At 38.7% G+C, this 19681-nt stretch overlaps 1 protein-coding gene across 1 annotated transcript in view; it reads right to left on the reverse strand.

Annotated features, from left to right (window-relative positions):
- The window catches only part of CCDC7 (coiled-coil domain containing 7), a 224060-nt gene that overhangs the window by 128682 nt on the left and 75697 nt on the right, over positions 1-19681 (reverse strand). The window contains exons 18-24 of the mRNA XM_088150109.1: positions 15671-15914; positions 10775-10835; positions 9812-9931; positions 6278-6362; positions 1423-1541; positions 1110-1223; positions 425-544 (exon numbers count right to left, since the gene is read on the reverse strand). Coding sequence (XP_088006235.1) covers positions 425-544; positions 1110-1223; positions 1423-1541; positions 6278-6362; positions 9812-9931; positions 10775-10835; positions 15671-15914 — 863 coding nt within the window. The remainder of the gene's footprint in view (positions 1-424; positions 545-1109; positions 1224-1422; positions 1542-6277; positions 6363-9811; positions 9932-10774; positions 10836-15670; positions 15915-19681) is intronic.

The following is a 19681-nucleotide window of genomic DNA, read 5'->3' on the forward strand; positions in this document are numbered from 1 at the left end:
CAGTGAAACAATGTTTCAATGCCCTGCACAGCCCTATGTAATATCTATTTTTTTCTTACAAGGTATTTTCATTCTGGAGTATCCCAAATTCCTCTTTTTAACCTTCATTTTCCACCCTGATATCTTGTTTTTAAATAGAGTGTAAACTGTAAGGTCAAGGCAATTCTATGTTCTCATAAGACCTAATCTTTCCAGCTACAACACAATACTGACATTTTCCTACGGTGAATAATGGCCATTCTAACTACTTCCACAGAGAAATATACTCAGTGTTCTTACCAACCTAGTCTAGGTTGACAGAGGACAAAGAAAAAACAAACCGTCATTAGGATTCGGTCAAGATGTATCCACTAAACTTTTCCACTTCAGTGAAAAATGACTTGGATCATTTCCCATGTACCCACAAAGCCCTTTCGGCACTTACCATTCATTTCTGATGGCTGGGTAGATGCAAGAGCCCGGGCTTCTTCCAAATCTTTCATATTTAATTCCAAATGTGCAAGTAGCTGGATTCTTTCTTCTGACAGCTTCTTAATTTCCCTTTCTAAACATACACATAAAATATAACTGCCTATAGTGAGTTACAGCACTGGATATCTAGCTCACTCTTGTGAGCACTGTTATGAGCAGTAGCACTGACAATGGCTGCCCAAGGTTCCAAAGTGAGTCTTTGACAGTACACCATCCTGCCCAAAATGCCAAGGATATGATATGCAAAATGTGTGCTCTACCTATGAATCACAACTCTCTTAAATTCTGAAGCACTGTTGTCTGGGGCATTAATGTTTTTATCTTATTCTGTGGTGAATCACTCATAGCTAATCCTGTTTATATAGCTATTTGGTTTATATTTTTGATCACTATCAACATAATATTTTAGAGTTTAGAGTTTAGAATTTGTATTTATATATGGTTTGTTGGTTGTTAGATAGTTTTCCTTGGTTTTAATTCTTTTTGATTTATTGTGTATTTATGTTGTACTCTGCCAGGGTCACCAAGTTGGGCAGCCTTATAAATCTTGAAAATAAATAAATAAATAAATAAATTTTATAAGATTATATGCAACATAATTATCTCTACATGATACACAATTCTGATTTAATACCCACCAATATCTTGCTGTTTTTGTATAACAGCCTGTACTTGTTGATAATCCTTTAAGTGTGAGTCTAGGATTGAAAGCAAGATTGTTCTTTCCTCTGCCAGGTCATTTATTTCTTCCTCTATTAAAAAAAGGAAGGCTTATTTAATCTAACCAATGGTACTAACGTACTAAACATACAAAAGTAAAGTTACAATTCTATCACTTTATGGTTGTAATAAAGATTCATTAATTCCATCATTTTATTTTTCTACACTGTATGACAAATAGGATGGTCTATATTACAGATCTTATTTTAACATTTATCTTACAGATTTTACCTGACAGTCTAGCTTCAGCAGGCTGCTTTTGCCGCAGAAGTCTAACAACTGATTCTATATTTGCAAATATTGTTCTTTTTTCTTCAACTTCCTCTGTTTCACCTATATGGATTGAAAAACTTGAGCTATTGTATAATATAAAAAAATAGGGTATTTCTCCCCCTCCCCCCGCCCTTCACGGATCACTGCCTTGTCGTGGCGAAGAGGCTTGCATAACTCAGTGAAGCCATGAGCTATACCGTGCAGGGCCACCCAAGACGGACAGGTCATGACAGAGAGTTCTGACAAAATGTGGTCCACTGGAGAAGGAAATGGCAACCCACTCCAGTATCCTTGCCAAGAAAACCCCATGGACAATGTTGAAAGGCTAAAAGATATGATGCCGGAAGATGAGCCCCTCAGGTCGGAAGGTGTCCAATATGCTACTGGGGAAGAGTGGAGGGCAATTCCAAGTAGCTCCAGAAAGAGTGAAGCGGCTGGGCCAAAGCCAAAAGGACGTTCAGCTGTGGATGTATCTGGAAGCGAAAAGAAGGTCCGATGCTGTAAAGAACAATATTGTATAGGTACCTGGAATGTAAGATCTATGAACCAAGGCAAGCTGGATGTGGTCAGACATGAGATGACAAGATTGAACATCGACATCTTGGGAATCAGTGAACTGAAATGGACGGGAATGGGTGAATTTAATTCGGGTGACCATTATATCTACTACTGTGGGCAAGAAACCCTTAGAAGAAATGGAGTTGCACTCATAGTCAGTAAGAGAGTGAGAAAGGCAGTAATGGGGTACAACCTCAAAAACGACAGAATGATCTCAGTGCGTATCCAAGGCAAACCATTCAACGTCACAGTAATCCAAGTCTATGCCCCAACCACTGATGCCGAAGAAGCTGAAGTTGACCGCTTCTTTGAAGACCTACAACACCTTCTAGAACTAGCACCAAAAAAAGATGTCCTTTTCATCATAGGGGATTGGAATGCTAAAGTAGGAAGTCAAGGAGTAATCGGAATAACAGGCAAGTTTGGCCTTGGAGTACAAAATGAAGCAGGGCAAAGGCTAATAGAGTTCTGTCAAGAGAACAAGCTAGTCATAGCAAAGACTCTTTTCCAACAACACAAGAGACAACTCTACACATGGACATCACCAGATGGTCAATACCAAAACCAGATTGATTATATACTTTGCAGCCAAAGATGGAGAAGCTCTATACAGACAGCAAAAACAAGACCAGGAGCTGACTGTGGCTCAGATCATAGGCTTCTTACTGCAAAATTTAGGCTTAAATTGAAGAATGTAGGGAAAACCACTAGACCACTCAGGTATGACTTAGATCATATTCCTTGTGAGTACACAGTGAAGGTGATGAATAGATTTAGAGGATTAGATTTGGTAGACAGAGTACCTGAAGAACTATGGATGGAGGTCCGTAACATTGTACAGGAGGCAGCAACTAAAACCATCCCAAAGAAAAAGAAATGCAAGAAAGCAAAATGGCTATCTGATGAGGCTTTACAAATAGCTGTGGAAAGAAGGAATGCGAAAAGCAAGGGTGAAAGGGAAAGATATAAGCAACTGAATGCAGATTTCCAGAGAATAGCAAGGAGAGATAAGAAGGCCTTCTTAAATGAACAATGCAAAGAAATCGAGGAAAACAATAGAATGGGGAAGACTAGAGATCTCTACAAGAAAATTGGAGATATGAAAGGAACGTTTAGTGCAAAGATGGGCATGATAAAGGACAAAAAAGGCAGGGACCTAACAGAAGCAGAAGAGATTAAGAAGAGGTGGCAAGAATACACAGAAGAACTATACAAGAAAGATCTTAATGTCCCTGATGTCCACGCTGGTGTGATCACTGACCTTGAGCCAGACATCCTAGAGAGTGAAGTCAAGTGGGCCTTAGGAAGCATTGCTAATAACAAAGCTAGTGCAGATGACAGTATTCCAGCTGAGTTATTTAAAATACTAAAAGACGATGGTGTTAAAGTGCTGCACTCAATATGCCAGCAAGTTTGGAAAACGCAACAGTGGCCATGGGATTGGAAAAGGTCAGTTTATGTTCCAATTCCAAAGAAGGGCAATGCCAAAGAATGCTCAAACTATCGCACAATTGCACTCATTTCGCATGCTAGCAAGATTATGCTCAAAATCCTACAAGCTAGACTTCAGCAATACATGAACTGAGAACTACCGGATGTACAAGCTGGGTTTCGAAGAGGCAGAGGAACTAGAGATCAAATCGCCAACATTCGCTGGATCATGGAGAAAGCACGAGAGTTCCAGAAAAATATCTACTTCTGCTTCATTGACTATGCAAAAGCCTTTGATTGTGTGGATCACAACAAACTGTGGCAAATTCTTAAAGAGATGGGAGTACCAGACCACCTTACCTGTCTCCTGAGAAATCTGTATGCGGGCCAAGAAGCAACAGTTAGAACCGGTCATGGAACAACCGATTGGTTCAAAATAGGGAAAGGTGTACAACAAGGCTGTATACTGTCACCCTGCTTATTTAACCTATATGCAGAGTACATCATGAGAAATGCCAGGCTGGAAGAATCACAAGCCGGAATTAAGATTGCAGGGAGAATCATCAACAACCTCAGATATGCAGACGATACCACCCTAATGGCAGAAAGTGAAGAAGAACTAAACAGCCTCTTGATGAGGGTGAAAGAGGAGAGTGCAAAAGCTGACTTGAAACTCAACATTAAAAAAACTAAGATCATGGCATCTGGACCCATCAATTCCTGGCAAATAGAAGGGGTAGAAATGGAAGCAGTAACAGACTTCATTTATTTGGGCTCCAAGATCACCACAGACGGAGACTGCAGCCATGAAATTAAAAGACGCTTGCTCCTTGGGAGGAAAGCTATGGCAAGCCTAGATAGCATATTAAAAAGCAGAGACGTCACCTTGCCGACAAAGATCCGCATAGTCAAAGCTATGATTTTTCCAGTAGTAATGTATGGCTGTGAGAGCTGGACCATAAAGAAGGCTGAGCGCCGAAGAATTGATGCCTTTGAACTGTGGTGCTGGAGAAGACTCTTGAGAGTCTCCTGGACTGCTAGGAGGTCAAACCAGTCAATCTTAAAGGAAATCAACCCTGATTGCTCATTGGAAAGATCGATAATGAAGCTCAAGCTCAGATACTTTGGTCACCTAATGCAAAGAGAGATCTCTTTGGAGAAGACCCTGATGCTGGGAAAAATTGAAGGCAAAAGGAAAAGAGGACGGCAGAGGATGAGATGGTTAGATAGCATCACTGAAGCAATGAGCATGAAACTGAGCAAACCCAGGGAGGCAGTGAAGGACAGGAAGGCCTGGCGCAATATGGTTCATGAGGTCACGAAGAGTCGGACACGACTTAACGACTAAACAACAACAACCCCCTCCCCACCATGTTCTGTATGAAAGAAACTTATTTAACTAATCTTATGTTGGCTCTGGAGTTCTCTGTGCCAAAGCCTCATTGCAGGGAGGTGCAGCCTGTTTGATTGGCTCACCCCAGGTGACTGCTGGACCTAATCAGTTTTCAGAAAAAGTTTGGTTTTTTTCCCATAGCTCTGGTGCACAGTTTGGCTGGGGTATTGGTCACAGTTTGGAATGAACATGCAACAAGGGCCCTGGATTGGATTGTATCTGTGTGGACTCTCCGTGAGTGTGGATCCTGTAGAGCTGAGGGAGATGAAATGACACAAGAGTTGCCTAGAGCACCACTGGCAAAAGGCAAAGAGCAAAGCCAACTGAGCACAGGTAAGTGCCTTTATTAGGACTTACCTTGTGGACATAAGAGTGGTGAACTGTACCTACTTCTCCACTATTATGGCATCTGCAGATAGCCGGCCAGCAGCCCTGTTCAGATAACCAGGTCCCTTCTGGGTAAGAAGGGCCTGGGGGAGCTCTTACTGGGCCACTGTGAGGAATATTCTTGGTATGTGATGGATAAAGTTGCTTCACTTCACTTGGAGTTGGATTCTAGCTGTGCAGATCCTATGGAACTGACTGAGGTAGGTCTGGGCTCTGTTATCTGGAAAGAGTTTGAGCCAGTCACTCCCAAGGAAGTGGATGGGGCCTCGGAGCCATGAGCTCTGCCACCTGTGTGCTGGACTCATACCCTTCTTGTTGGTTACAGCCTCTTGTGAGGCGGCATGCAGTTAGGCCCAAGTGGTGATTAATGCCTCTTTACAAGAGGGTGGTGCCACCTGCTTTGAAGGAGGTGGTGATACATTCCCTTCTTAAGAGGCTATCCTTGGACCCAACCATGTTAGACAACTTTGACCAGTCTCCAACCTCCCTTTACGGAAGATTGTTGAGCGGATGGTAGGTACTCAGCTTTAGAGGACCCTAGATGAAGTGGATTATATATACCCTTTTCAATCACGGTTCAGAGGGGTTGCAGCACTGGGACAGCATTGTTCATGCTTGTGGATGACCTGTGGAGGGTCCAGGATGAAGGTGGTGCATCTGTTCCTGGAGCTCTCAGCAGCATTCAGTACGATCAACCATGGTATCCTTCTGGCTGGCTTCAGGGGTTGGGAGTGGGGGCACTGTCCTGTAATGGTTCTCCTCCTTCCTTCTGTGGCAGGTTCCAGTCAGTGTTGGTGGGGAGTGAGAGGTCAAACCCTAGGCTCCTGCAATGTGGGGTGCCTCAGCGCTCAGATCTTTTGTTCCTCCTCTTTAACATCTACATGAGACTGCTGGTATATGTCATCCTACAGTACACTGATGATACCCAGTTATATATCTCCACCACTGGCGAACCAAGAAATTTATAAACCAAGCAAGCGGTTTATAAAAAAATGTGAATATAAAGATACAAATATCATGAAATCACATATTACTATTCATCACTTACCAGCTTGCTGTAGTTCATCCGTAGTTACCAGCTGATTTAGTATCTGAAGTAATTCAAGTTTTTGTCTCTCTGGTAATTTTCCTATCTCGTTGAAAAAATGCAAGTGAGAGTTTTGTTAAGAATATAACCGATGGAATCAATTCTTGGTCATTTAGGTAATAGGCTAATAATACAATAATATATTTTGAGATCATATAGCCACTTCTAACCCATCCTGTGCTTGCTGCTATATATCCAGGCTAGTTGTCTGGGACACAAGTAATAAATTTATGGATATTTTTTAAAAAATAAAAGGAAATTCTGTGTTTAGAGCAAAGTGCTTATATATTTCTGGGGCAATTATAGATAATTTCTTTCAAAATCATATTTACATAATCCTTTATCTAATACTTTGAGCTATAATTACAAAATGTTCTTTGTAACTAGTATCTTGTACGATGGTTTGTTCCAAACATAATACGATTGGATTTAAACTATATCATGGAGTCCTTGGAGTTCTCTGAGCTTGGTTGTTTTCTTGCAGACATTTCATTACCCAACTAGGTAACATCTTCAGTTCTAGAAGGGAGTGGGGTTTGCTCTCTGTTTATATACAGTACAGTAACTTGCCCTGTCAGTGTTGGTGGGGGAGTTGTTTTTTCCTTGGTAGTTCCTAGATTAGGTTGTTGTTTACTGCTTGATTGTTTGTCTGGTGTTAATCCTGGTGTTAATCCCTGCTTATTTGGATGTTGATTGCTGGCGAGGAAGTGTTCTGGTCTTTTCAGACAAGTCAGCCATCAACAGGCACATAGAGATAAACAGCACTATTCAAAAGAGACAATAAAAAGGAAACAAAAAGATCAGAACACCTCCTCGCCAGCAATCAACATCCAGATAAGCAGCGATTAACACCAGGATTAACACCAGACAAACAATCAAGCAGTAAACAACAGCCTAATCTAGGAACTACCAAGGAAAAAACAACTCCCCCCACCAACACTGACAGGGCAAGTTACTGTACATAAACAGAAAGCAAACCCCACTCCCTTCTAGAACTGAAGATGTTACCTAGATGGGTAACGAAATGTCTGCAAGAAAACAACCAAGCTCAGAGAACCTCAAGGACTCCATAGTTCAACCCTGAGGTACATATATTCTCCTAAATTGTATTGTTTGTTTAATTCAGGATATGGCAAGATAGTCTCTTGATTAGAAATTCAGGTTTGGCATAAAACTTTGATTTGAATGTGCTTATTGCTTACTGACCAAATTGTGCCCAAAATTTCTGGCATTATCTTTATGATTAGCAAAGTATGATGCATGTGCCAAGGCTGTAACTAAGGCAAATAACAGTCTATACTTTACTTTATTAAAAAGCATTACATGACAGCCTCAATTGACCAAGGCTATAATAGGCAACAATGGTCAAAATATGTGGGCTCATCCAGTAATGACTACAGGATATGGAAGACTGAAAGTGAGAATTAAAGGGGAGAGCATGAATTACTACATGAAATGATATAAGAAAAAATAGATATAGCATGAGTCTACAAAACTAAGAGAAAAGTGAAAGATAATAATGTAAAGAGTGAAGTCTGAAAAAAAAAGATGGAAGGAAAAGAAAGAAGTGAAAGAAACTAGAGTGGAACAACTGTAGAAAGAGAAAATATGAATCCTTTAGGAAAAAGTATTAGAAGACAGATTAATCTCTCAATAGAATAAATAGAAAGTGGACATGAGAAAAGAGGACAAGAAAGATGCTTGGAACAGAGTGAAAAGAATTCTGTTAGAGACTGCTAGAGAAGTGGGTGGACTTATACTAATAGCAAGTATCAAAAGGATGCATGGTGGAATAATGAATGAAAGAAATGAATGAATGACCAGTATGAAAGAAGTTCAGGTGGCTTGCTCATATAGAGAGAATAAATGAGGATCAAATTTTAAAACAATATGTGAGGGAAGACTGAAGGAGGATCAAAAGGAAGGCAAATATCAAGAAAATTGTGTTTTGGGTCAAACTGATGAGCTCCTAAGTTTAACGAATAGTAGGCAATATATAGAGTGGTGTATGGACATCATGGAAGCAAGGCTGATTTGTAAAAATGGAAAGGTAAGGCAAATAGTATTGGTATAAAGTAGTTTTAGCAATGTTTCTTATTCTTATCTCATGACTTCAATTTCTTTGGTTTACTATTTTTTAGTCCTTTTCTGTATTCTGTATAAGATTCTTATCCCAAAAGGGAATAGCATGATGGGTATATATGTTTGAAATTCTAAATCCATGTTAAACACCCTGAAGGGCTAAAAAGTATTGGCCATTTACATTTCTAGAAGTCCCATAGGCTAAATATAGAGCGGCAGTTATTCCTTGTACATGACAATACAGGAATTTGGATGAATACTAAGAATCATTGCTAGAAATTAGTGATTCAAAGAGCTGTGTGAAAAAAAAAATTGGGTGCTTAAGCTCAAAGCTAATTTATATATACATTCATTATTATATTTATTTTAATGCCTGCATAGTTATTTCTAGATCAACAATAAATTAATATCATCTATTATACGTAGGAGAACATGTGGCAATTTGCTATTTATAGTATATTATTACCCCTATAAATAAATGAGTAACAGTATTTCCTCATATAAAATGTAAAATATTCCTCTAGTTTGTGCAATATATACAGAGATTGATTTTATAGTCAGAATTGGTGCTATAAGTATTTTAATAGATCAAGTACTATTTATCATAAATATAGGATAGATAATTTTTTCTATTAAATGCATATACACATTTCTATTTCTATTAAATGCTTATCTATCTACATACACTCTGATTAAACTATGGCAAAAGACCAATTACTCCAAACTAACTAAGAGTTAGGGGGACGCAGTGGCACAGCGGCTTAATGACGCTGAAAGTTGCTGGCCAGAAATGGTCGACGCTTCAGCGGTTCAAGTCCAGCCTTCGCGTTAGCAGGGTGAGCTCCTGTTTCCTCCCCAGTTCCTGTAAACCCAACAGTTCGAAAACTCACGTGAGTAGATAAATGGGGACTCTCACTCCGGTGGGAGGAAAAACGCTGGCGGCGCCTTGCAAAAAGGAGTCGGGAGCAGTTGCCGGTAAGCATGAAAAACCGCACGCGTCCGAAAAGGGCGCGAAGCAACGGAAACCCCGCCTCCTGCACTCGCCAGCTGGGCTCTGCCCTAGGAAGGAGGCTCTGGCAAACCACTTCTGAAACAATTGCCTTGAAAACTGCAAGGACTCGTCCAAGCAGTCACTGCAGAGTCGGTAATGACTGAGCGCAGATAAAAAAAAACAACTAAGAGTTAAAAATAACTAGTAAATACTGTTTGTTTGGGTTTTTTACATCTTAGCAAAGTAAGGGCAATGTTAGCCTAGGGTCCCATCTGCAAATCAGAGGGTTTATCTTTCTTAACTATTTCTGATTTCTTTTTTCTTTTTTTTTGGACATCCTAATGAAATTTTAGACCCGCAAAGGGTATAATCCTGAAGACTGTAGTATGTTCTGCTCTCATATTTCAGTGATACCTACCTTCGTCAGGCTCAAGCAAGAGTTTTGCTAAAATTTCAGCTTCAGGCATTCTCTTTAGCTCAGTCAAATGATCTCCTAACTGAACCATGCTTTTACTGATCAAGGGGTGACTTTTCTCCTCTATAAATTCAAAATATTATTTTTTAACATGTTACAACTTGAGACAGACAGCAAAAGACATTAAGATCACTAAAGCAATGCTGCTTATGCATTCAGAAATATTTAAGCATCATTATATTTGAGATACATTTTAATTCTGTGTATGTATATGATTGTTTATATATATACACACACATGTTCACACACACATATCATAATGCAATTATGTTTTATAAGAGCAGAATCAGCAGTACTCCGTAATGTCTGTGGGAGGAAATAATGTTCACTGGCAGTCATATTACAATTGTAGAATCTCAGTTTAAGAGTAGCCTATCAAAATGAGAAATACATGGCATAAAGAAATAAACAGCATAAACATTAAATTTCCGATGTTTATGGAACTTACTTTTGGATTGGGGGTAGAGAAGTTTTTATTCTGTTACAGTCAAAGAAAGGAAACTTAATATAATATATAATCAGGAAAATAATGGGGAAGATCATATAGATTCTTAGCCTTTCCCAATGCACATCTTCAAAATTCAACTTTCGGACCTCATGAAACTTCCAAAGCTTTTTGGAGGGATAAGAGAGACTACAGTAATGCCCTAATTCTACCAATACATGTCCTTGCTGTCCAATAAAGTAATATCTGCACAGCTTCTGAAGACCCCTCAATCAACCTTTTCTCAGCTTTAGGATTTATCCATAAGTAAATTACATTTTTAAAAAATGTATTTAGGAATTATTGTACTAGGATTTTTTTAACATAACATTTCTGTTTTCCAAGAACATTGGATAGGATATTATGCATGTTTTATCATAATTTTTAAAAGAATAAAATAACAAAATGAAAACAATAATTACCTTTTTTAAGTCCTACTGAGTCTATGTCAAGTCTTGGAATTTCTTTTTGCAATGTTAAAGGCTATTGAAAATAATTTAAAAAATAGTAAATGGAAAAATTCTATTACATGGTTTTTTGGTACCTGTACATTAAATCTGTTGGTCTCACTGTTTATTTTTCATCTACTACAGTCACAATTTAAGGATTATTTGCTTGTTTTCTGTTATTGTACTCTAATCTTTACAATATGGATTAAAATATGAATAAAGAGCTATGTTAATTTAGAGGAAATTGGGTAAAAGGTAAGAAAAAGTATGGGTTGATTCATACGAAATTCAAAAATAATTTTAGAATGTTTTTTCTGTGAAGGAGATGGTGTGCAAGCATATACAGTACCTCACTAGCCAAGAAGTAGAAGATGATTACAAAAAGGAGGTGAACATATCAATGACAGAAATTTGAAAGAATTAGTTAGTTAGAAAAAAAGAGGGCAAAGAAAAACTCCACCAAAATACCAGAGGATTAATGAGGGTGGCGATTACAAATTGGAAATATGCTTGACAAAATATTTCAGATGTGAGTCCAAAAAAACCCAAGAGTTACAGTCTTTAGGAATATGGGAAGATAAAATAAGCACTAAATATAGGAAGGTTCTTATAATGTACAGAAATATTGGAAGCAGGTTCATCCTCAGGCCTGAAACAGAAGAGAAGTGGGTCCCACATACAAACCTGATTCTTTTCAAGCTGCAGAAAATATCTCCATTTTGACTTACAGTGACATAGTGGTTTAAGTAGCTGCCTTATTTGTTCCCTCACCTCCTTCCCTTGCTAATTACTCCAATTGGACTGATAATCTGGTAAATTATTCCATAGTTTTGTTTTAAATTTACAAAGTGCACTTTGAACTCATTAGAAAAGAAGTGCAAATTCTACTATGCCTCATAATATGATTTTAAAAGTTTCCGCCTCTTCAATCAAGGAGGATATTCCCAATAAATCCTCTAAAGAAGAGTTAGTCTTGCAAGTGAACTCACAAGATGAAATTGTTTGTATGGTTGAGATTCCTGATATTCAATTCAAAAAAACCCTCTGTATCTTCCAATACAATTTAATCTAGGACTGGGGCTTTTTCTAAGGAAGAACCCAGTCTCCAGCTGATGGATAAATTGCAATCAGTGTGTAATCTCATGGACACAATAACAAATTATGTTCTGAGATGGCTATTATTTGTAGAGATATTGGCACATTAGAGAAGAACATTACCACTTTGGATTGCAACATGAAATTATTATGAGATGATATGAAAACAGTGCAGGCACAATTTAACAACTTTCAAAGAGAGCTGGAGAATTTGAAAACAGTACTTGCTTGTTCCCCAGGCTGAAGGCTGGTGAATATACAATTCAAAAACAAGTACAGGTAGTTCTCGGGTTATGAAGGTGATTGAAACCGGGATTGCCATCGCTTAGCGATGCGGTCGTAAAGCACGACATCACATGACCACATCAGTTAGCGACACTTCTGGCAGTTCTGGTTCCCATCGTAACCCCAAGACACACCGGTCGTTAAGTAGGAATTGGTGGGAGTCCCAGGTAAGGAGCACAGGGGTGCTGTAAAGGGGATGCTTTGGGGGTTGAGGAGGCCCTGGGGGGCCTGACGCAGGATGTGCATGAGCGCAGGGAAGGTGGGAGAAGGAAGCTGCAGGTCAGCATGAGTGCAGGGAGACCAGGGGACCAAGGCTGTGGTGCCACACAAGCATAGGGAGACCGGGATGACTTATCAGGGCAATTTGCAACCTTCCATGCCAGCTTCCCCAATGACTTTGCTTGGGGCAAAGGGCAATCACATGACCATGGGGTGCTGCAACCGTTGTAAATGTGAGCCATTTGTCAAGTGCCCAAATCATGATCATGTGACCATGGGAGTGGTGTGATGGCCGGAACTTCAAGGACTGGTCATAAGTACCACTCGTTCAGTGCTGTCACAACTTCAAACTGAACAAGTGGTCAGTAAGCAAGGACTACCTGTAAAGGGCATAGATCTGCATAATAAAAACCTGATTTAAGTACAAGGGTATCTAAGTCATACTCATTTTATTTTTGTTTGCTGCCTAGAGTTCCTTCTGGTATATGGGCAGCCACATATGTTTAGTAAATAAATAAATGCATACATAAAGAATATTGATTTTGGGGGGAAATGTTCACAAGAGCTGCTTTCATTATTTTCAATTCTGATTTGGAAATTGATGATGCCTTTCACATAAGAACTAATGTGAAAATACCAAGAAGCACCACTCCTATTATTGTTATGTTTCAGAGAGTTGCAGTTTATGATACAGTTTAAGAAAGGCATCTCTTCCTTGACATTTAAACAGCACAGGCTTCAAATATTTCCTGGCATTCCACCTTGCAGAGATCTCTTTGAGGAAGGTATTCCCTGTGGCTCACACTTTGGTTAAAGAAAAATCAATTAATTTTTTTCTTGTTTCTTGCCATTTTTTCTCTCAATCTGAAACCAAATTAAGCAATTTACAGATTCTGATGCTCCTTTAGAATTTTTCACTGTGCAATAAGATAGCTTTCTGAGAGAAATGCAGACTCTTCATGAACAGTAGAAGATAGAGAACTGGTAGAAACCTGGAGAATCTCTGAATTAGTAAGTAACAAAGTAAGTGGTAAGGTAAAAGCCACAGAAACTGCAGCTGTTAGTAGTAAAGATAAAGGTGAAGACAGAGGTGCCACTGATTACACAGAATGTATCTTCAGCCAGGTCAATAGCATAGCAGGAAATTAAAGGATATGGCACAGTCACAATCATATGGGGGAAAGACTAGTATCGTGCATTCTCTGGTAGTGTTTTGGAGGATAATATCCTCAATCATAGGCTCCCTAAAGAACTTTCATTCTCAAAATGCTTAAGTTAATCCATGTTCCAGCAGTCTGCATAACTTCAGCAGTCTCCATATCTACCTTCTCTGCAAGATTAACAGAGTTTAGGGAAGTCTTGGATCCAGGGGAGCCAAGTTGTAATAGTATGTGGGAATGACCTTGGGAGACAGGAGGAACAGCCACAGACTAGACAACTGTCATGCAAAAGGTATCTCAGCCCACTGAAGGAAAACGGGCACGGGAAGTGTCTCAGAAGGTACCTTCCCTAGTTTTCAGGAAAGTAAAAGTAAGGAAGAGAAGAAATGCTTTCAAACTTGCAAGATTGATGTCAGCCCTTCAAGGTAGTCCAGACAAGAAATGTGAACCATGAGCACTACCACTACTTTTATTATAAGGTTACAGTAACATTATCTTGCAAGATGAGTATCAGCTGCAAACAGGAAGTCAGTGGCATGACCACAATCAAAATTCATTCCTAGAGAAATGTTTTTAAGAGGGACGAATCACTGTAAAAGGTGAAAGATTTATCTGAAGAGAAAGCAGAGTTTAAAAAGGAAGCCTTTGTGATGCACTAACAATGAGGCTAACTTTGCACAATATGACTAAGGCATATGAGACAAAGAGAATGCCTGCTGATTGCTGATAATTTTCCTCTTAATGAATGTTCTGAAGGGCACTTTTGATGTTATTGTCACAATAGCCACACAAGTAAGAAGCCTCATATACCATGTAAAAACAAGATGTATTTTAACCTAAGGTTTATGTGGAAAAATGTAGAATAAATTAGAAAAGTTGAGGTAATGTCCTCCATAAAGGAAAAATAATGGATCAAATGTTTACTGAGAAGACCAACCCAGACACTAATGGTAATTCAGGGAATTAGCAGAAACCACACTCAGACGTATGCATGCTAGCAGGGTGTATGTGTGTTTTATGCCAAAAAGGTCTTTATTACTCTAGAAAATTCTTACATGGGCTCTGCAGAGGCATCATTACTGATATGTGTGATACAGGGAAACCACAAAGAAGCAATAGTTGTATTTAGGGTTATACAAAGTAAGAAGCAACTTCTATTAATTGTAAAATACAAGAATTAATAATTACTTTGTTATGGTTATTAACAGACAAAGAACCAGTGTAGTATAGTGATAACGGTCCTGGACTAGGAGTGGGGAGACCCAGATTCTAGTCCTCCCTTAGGCAGAGAAGCCAGCTGGGTGACTTTGGACTAGCCACCTTCTCTCAGCTCTACACTGGAAAGTTGAAAAATATCTATCTATTGACCCACGCTGGACCAGTATGGTATATTACAATCCATAACCTTTAATGAAAAGGCCTTCATCTTGCAGTGGATTGATTGGGCTGGTAATAATTAACAATCCATTTCTTTTATAAATCAGATTACAGGTTAATAGCCCACAGCTATCAATAAATATAAACTAGTAAATTAAACTGATAAATATAAGCTAATGAGATCTTGTTTCAGTGTTTGCAAAGGAAACCTGACACAGAATGTGACAGAGCCCAGTCCTTTAATTTAGAAGAGGGACTGAAGAAATGGTGAGTGGGGGGAGGAAGTGGGAGAAAGAGAGAGTAAGAGAAATAAAGACTAGAAAATCTTGAGACACAATCTTTCTCTCTCTGGAAGCTTGATGTAGAATATTACATCTGAACAACGTTCAAAGGAATACACATGCTGCTTGCCTCCGTCTATGCTCTACTTGTATTATTGAAAAAAGGAGTTATTACAAAATTACCACAAGTGTCTAACACTCAATCTATTACTGCTGAAATATTCAACACAGTATTGATGTGTGCGCTTTCTGTGTATAGACTAATCTGAAATAATTTGTATAATTTCTAGTCTTTCATCAATGTTTTGCAACGTAAGATAATATTTGATGTTTCAGTAATACATGTAAAACCCCTACGTATGGAGACAATGAGAGTCATTGGTCCTTACAAGCTTAGATGTTGATGTCATGGCAACTGAAGGTCTTTTTTCCCCAAACTCTCCCATAATTACCTTAAATTCAGCTGAATCTTTCATTTTTAATTCTGGAATAACTGGTAAAGTTTTCTGTTCAGTGCTTGGCACATGTTCTTCCATAGTGAGTTGAGGAGATATGGTAATTTCTTTTCCCCTTCTTTTTGAGTCTGGTGGAAGCATTTCTACAGGTTTATCTAAAATTACAGGCAATATTTTTTCCTCATCTTTTGCAGAATCAGGCAACTGCTGCTTTTCTTGTATAGATGTGTCTTTCCCTGCGCTTTAAGTATAACAAACAGCAATTATTTCCTAGGAAAGATTATAAACAGCAGTCTTGAATTCCTTGAGTTCCCGAAGTTCTTACTCAGTTACAGAGGGCACAGTGGTCAGTAAGGACTTCTACAGCAGACACCTCATCACTTCTAAAGCCCAAACAGCTTCTGCCACCAAGGGTGGAAGTTGGTGGTGGTGGTAGCAGTGATAGGGAGATTTTTATTCTGACAGATTTTACCAATTTGAATGTCCCCAGTGAATGCAATGGCACAAAACAAAGTTTCCTCTGAGAGGACTGAAGCACTTTTGATTCAACAGAGCTGACTCAAACATCTATTCAGAACATTCCATTTGGGGTCCTTAAGTTTGTTACCACCAGTTTTGTTACTTTTTGCCTGTGAAGTTCTCAGTGGATGCAGGGGAGCATCCACAGCAGTACAATTTTACTCAGCTGCCAATACTCCTCTCAGGTACAAAAAGGCTTCTCCAAAAGATCACAGATCCCTCCAGCAATCAATAATGAGAAGAGGGATGAGATTGTTCATTAGGCCAAAGAGCATACTAAAATTCTTAAATTAATTTTCTGTAAGCCTTTTAAATGTATTTAACAAAATTATCTCAGATAATATTTCTGCAGACACATTTTTATTTTGTTATGAAATGGAAAAACAAAAACTTGCAGTGTTTTACTTGTCACTAATATGTAAAAAATAATATACTTTCTTCCTTTTTAAATGCTTAGTTGCATGCTTATTTTGTAAAAAAAAAAAACAGAGAAAAAAAAGAATTTAACTTGCTTATACACAAATACAGAAATATACCCCACAGATCCAAAGAAAAATAAAAAACCTTATTCTACAGTTAACAACAAAATCTGACTAGAATATAGTTATCTCTATTTATTCCTCTGCAGGCATAACGCTATTTATAGCATACATATCAAATTCTAACAATATTCACATTACACGTTGTTGTTGTTGTTTAGTCGTTAAGTCGTGTCCGACTCTTCGTGACCCCATGAACCATATTGCGCCAGGCCTTCCTGTCCTTCACTGCCTCCCTGAGTTTGCTCAGTTTCATGCTCATTGCTTCAGTGATGCTATCTAACCATCTCATCCTCTGCCGTCCTCTTTTCCTTTTGCCTTCAATCTTTCCCAGCATCAGGGTCTTCTCCAAAGAGATCTCTCTTCGCATTAGGTGACCAAAGTATCTGAGCTTGAGCTTCATTATCGATCTTTCCAATGAGCAATCAGGGTTGATTTCCTTTAAGATTGACTGGTTTGACCTCCTAGCAGTCCAGGAGACTCTCAAGAGTCTTCTCCAGCACCACAGTTCAAAGGCATCAATTCTTCGGCGCTCAGCCTTCTTTATGGTCCAGCTCTCACAGCCATACATTACTACTGGAAAAATCATAGCTTTGACTATGCGGATCTTTGTCGGCAAGGTGACGTCTCTGCTTTTTAATATGCTATCTAGGCTTGCCATAGCTTTCCTCCCAAGGAGCAAGCGTCTTTTAATTTCATGGCTGCAGTCTCCGTCTGTGGTGATCTTGGAGCCCAAATAAATGAAGTCTGTTACTGCTTCCATTTCTACCCCTTCTATTTGCCAGGAATTGATGGGTCCAGATGCCATGATCTTAGTTTTTTTAATGTTGAGTTTCAAGTCAGCTTTTGCACTCTCCTCTTTCACCCTCATCAAGAGGCTGTTTAGTTCTTCTTCACTTTCTGCCATTAGGGTGGTATCGTCTGCATATCTGAGGTTGTTGATGATTCTCCCTGCAATCTTAATTCCGGCTTGTGATTCTTCCAGCCTGGCATTTCTCATGATGTACTCTGCATATAGGTTAAATAAGCAGGGTGACAGTATACAGCCTTGTCGTACACCTTTCCCTATTTTGAACCAATCGGTTGTTCCATGACCGGTTCTAACTGTTGCTTCTTGGCCCGCATACAGATTTCTCAGGAGACAGGTAAGGTGGTCTGGTACTCCCATCTCTTTAAGAATTTGCCACAGTTTGTTGTGATCCACACAATCAAAGGCTTTTCCATAGTCAATGAAGCAGAAGTAGATATTTTTCTGGAACTCTCGTGCTTTCTCCATGATCCAGCGAATGTTGGCGATTTGATCTCTAGTTCCTCTGCCTCTTTGAAACCCAGCTTGTACATCCGGTAGTTCTCGGTTCATGTATTGCTGAAGCCTAGCTTGTAGGATTTTGAGCATAACCTTGCTAGCATGTGAAATGACATTACACATGAGTAATCCTTTATGTGAAAGTAACCCAATCACTACACAATATACACATATTTTTTTCTAATTTAAATATTTTGTTCCTGACTCTTAAATGTCATATATGGATTGATTAGAACTCATAGTTTATCTAGAAACTTAAATATAGTTTCTCTTGTTTTCTGTGATCATTTTCCAAAAACAATGTTGTATTTGGAACATTTTCTAACTTTATTTGTTGTTATTGTTGTTCAGTCGTTAAGTCGTGTCCGACTCTTCGTGACCCCATGAACCATATCGCGCCAGGCCTTCCTGTCCTTCTAACTTTATACCATATCCCAAATCAGACTTAAAAATCCATTTCTCATTTCCTGCCATAATGAAACAAAGGCAAAGCAAGGTCCAGCAGCTGTGCAGTAGGCAGACTAGCTTGGTACTACATAATTTTCTTACATAAATGTGATGCGAGAAAAGGGAAATTAGCCAATCCCCTTTAAAAATGCTAGGCTAAATATCAAGAGGCATATTTTAATTCTTTATTATGTATCTATGTATGCCTAACATTCTTAATTTTGGCTGGATTAGGCCAGAATCATGTTAATCAGATTTTAGAGAATATAATTGGATAACAATAGTAATGTCAAATTATTAACAGAGATATGATTGAATGGGGAATAACTTACCAGTAGCAGCCCAAAACTCTAATCAGCCTTCTTAAAACTCATGCAGTCTTTGTACTAGACAGTAAGTTTTAACAATGCAATGGTAAAGTACTTTTTAGATATGCTTCTGGGACACATTTCTATGAACGATCTATGACACTATCCTCAGGAACCATAGGGTATATTAATTGTTCTCTGTCAGATGGGGTGAGCCCAACTTAGGAGAAGCCAATCAGACACCGGACTGCCCTATCTGACTCCTTGCTGTCTCTGAGGCTACCACTACTTTGTAAGTACCTCTGGTCCACCTCCATGCCCCATAATACTTAATATATTTAAATCAGTTCAGAAATAATCTAAATTTAATTGTTCCAATTTGTTACTATTGGAGGGATCCTTTCCCTCCTACACACAACCATACATGCAAGAACTGCTTCTGCTCTGCCAGTCTTTTGCTGGCATAGTACCCAAATATGTTGGTCATCCCTTTATCAGGGCCCTACAAACAACATTGGAACTGCTCTGCCAAACTAATATGCTACTTTTAGATGGCCTGCACTATAATTTTAAATACTTTATATCTGATTTTTGTTATTTTTTAAATTTCATTTTCATGAGCCATTTTGGGAATGCAATTTAACCAAAGTGGCCAATATATATTTAAACATGTTATAAATGAACACAGCCTAAAAAAAGAAACAACTAAATTGGAAGCAATTCCTTTTCAAAACAAATTAAAACTTTTCTAGTGGTGTTTTCAGTAGTGTCTAATAAGACTGCAGAACATATTGGAGCACAAAACATCTTATTTATTCATCAGCAAGACCCGGCATCCTTGTATTGGTTTTATTTCACGCCTCGTGGAAGTTTGGAAATCATTCTTCAA

Source organism: Python bivittatus, unplaced genomic scaffold, assembly GCF_059951505.1.
Source record: "Python bivittatus isolate LINGU-HERP-01145 unplaced genomic scaffold, Pbiv_v1 ctg000610_np1212, whole genome shotgun sequence".
In the NCBI taxonomy this organism is placed as follows: Eukaryota; Metazoa; Chordata; class Lepidosauria; order Squamata; family Pythonidae; genus Python; species Python bivittatus.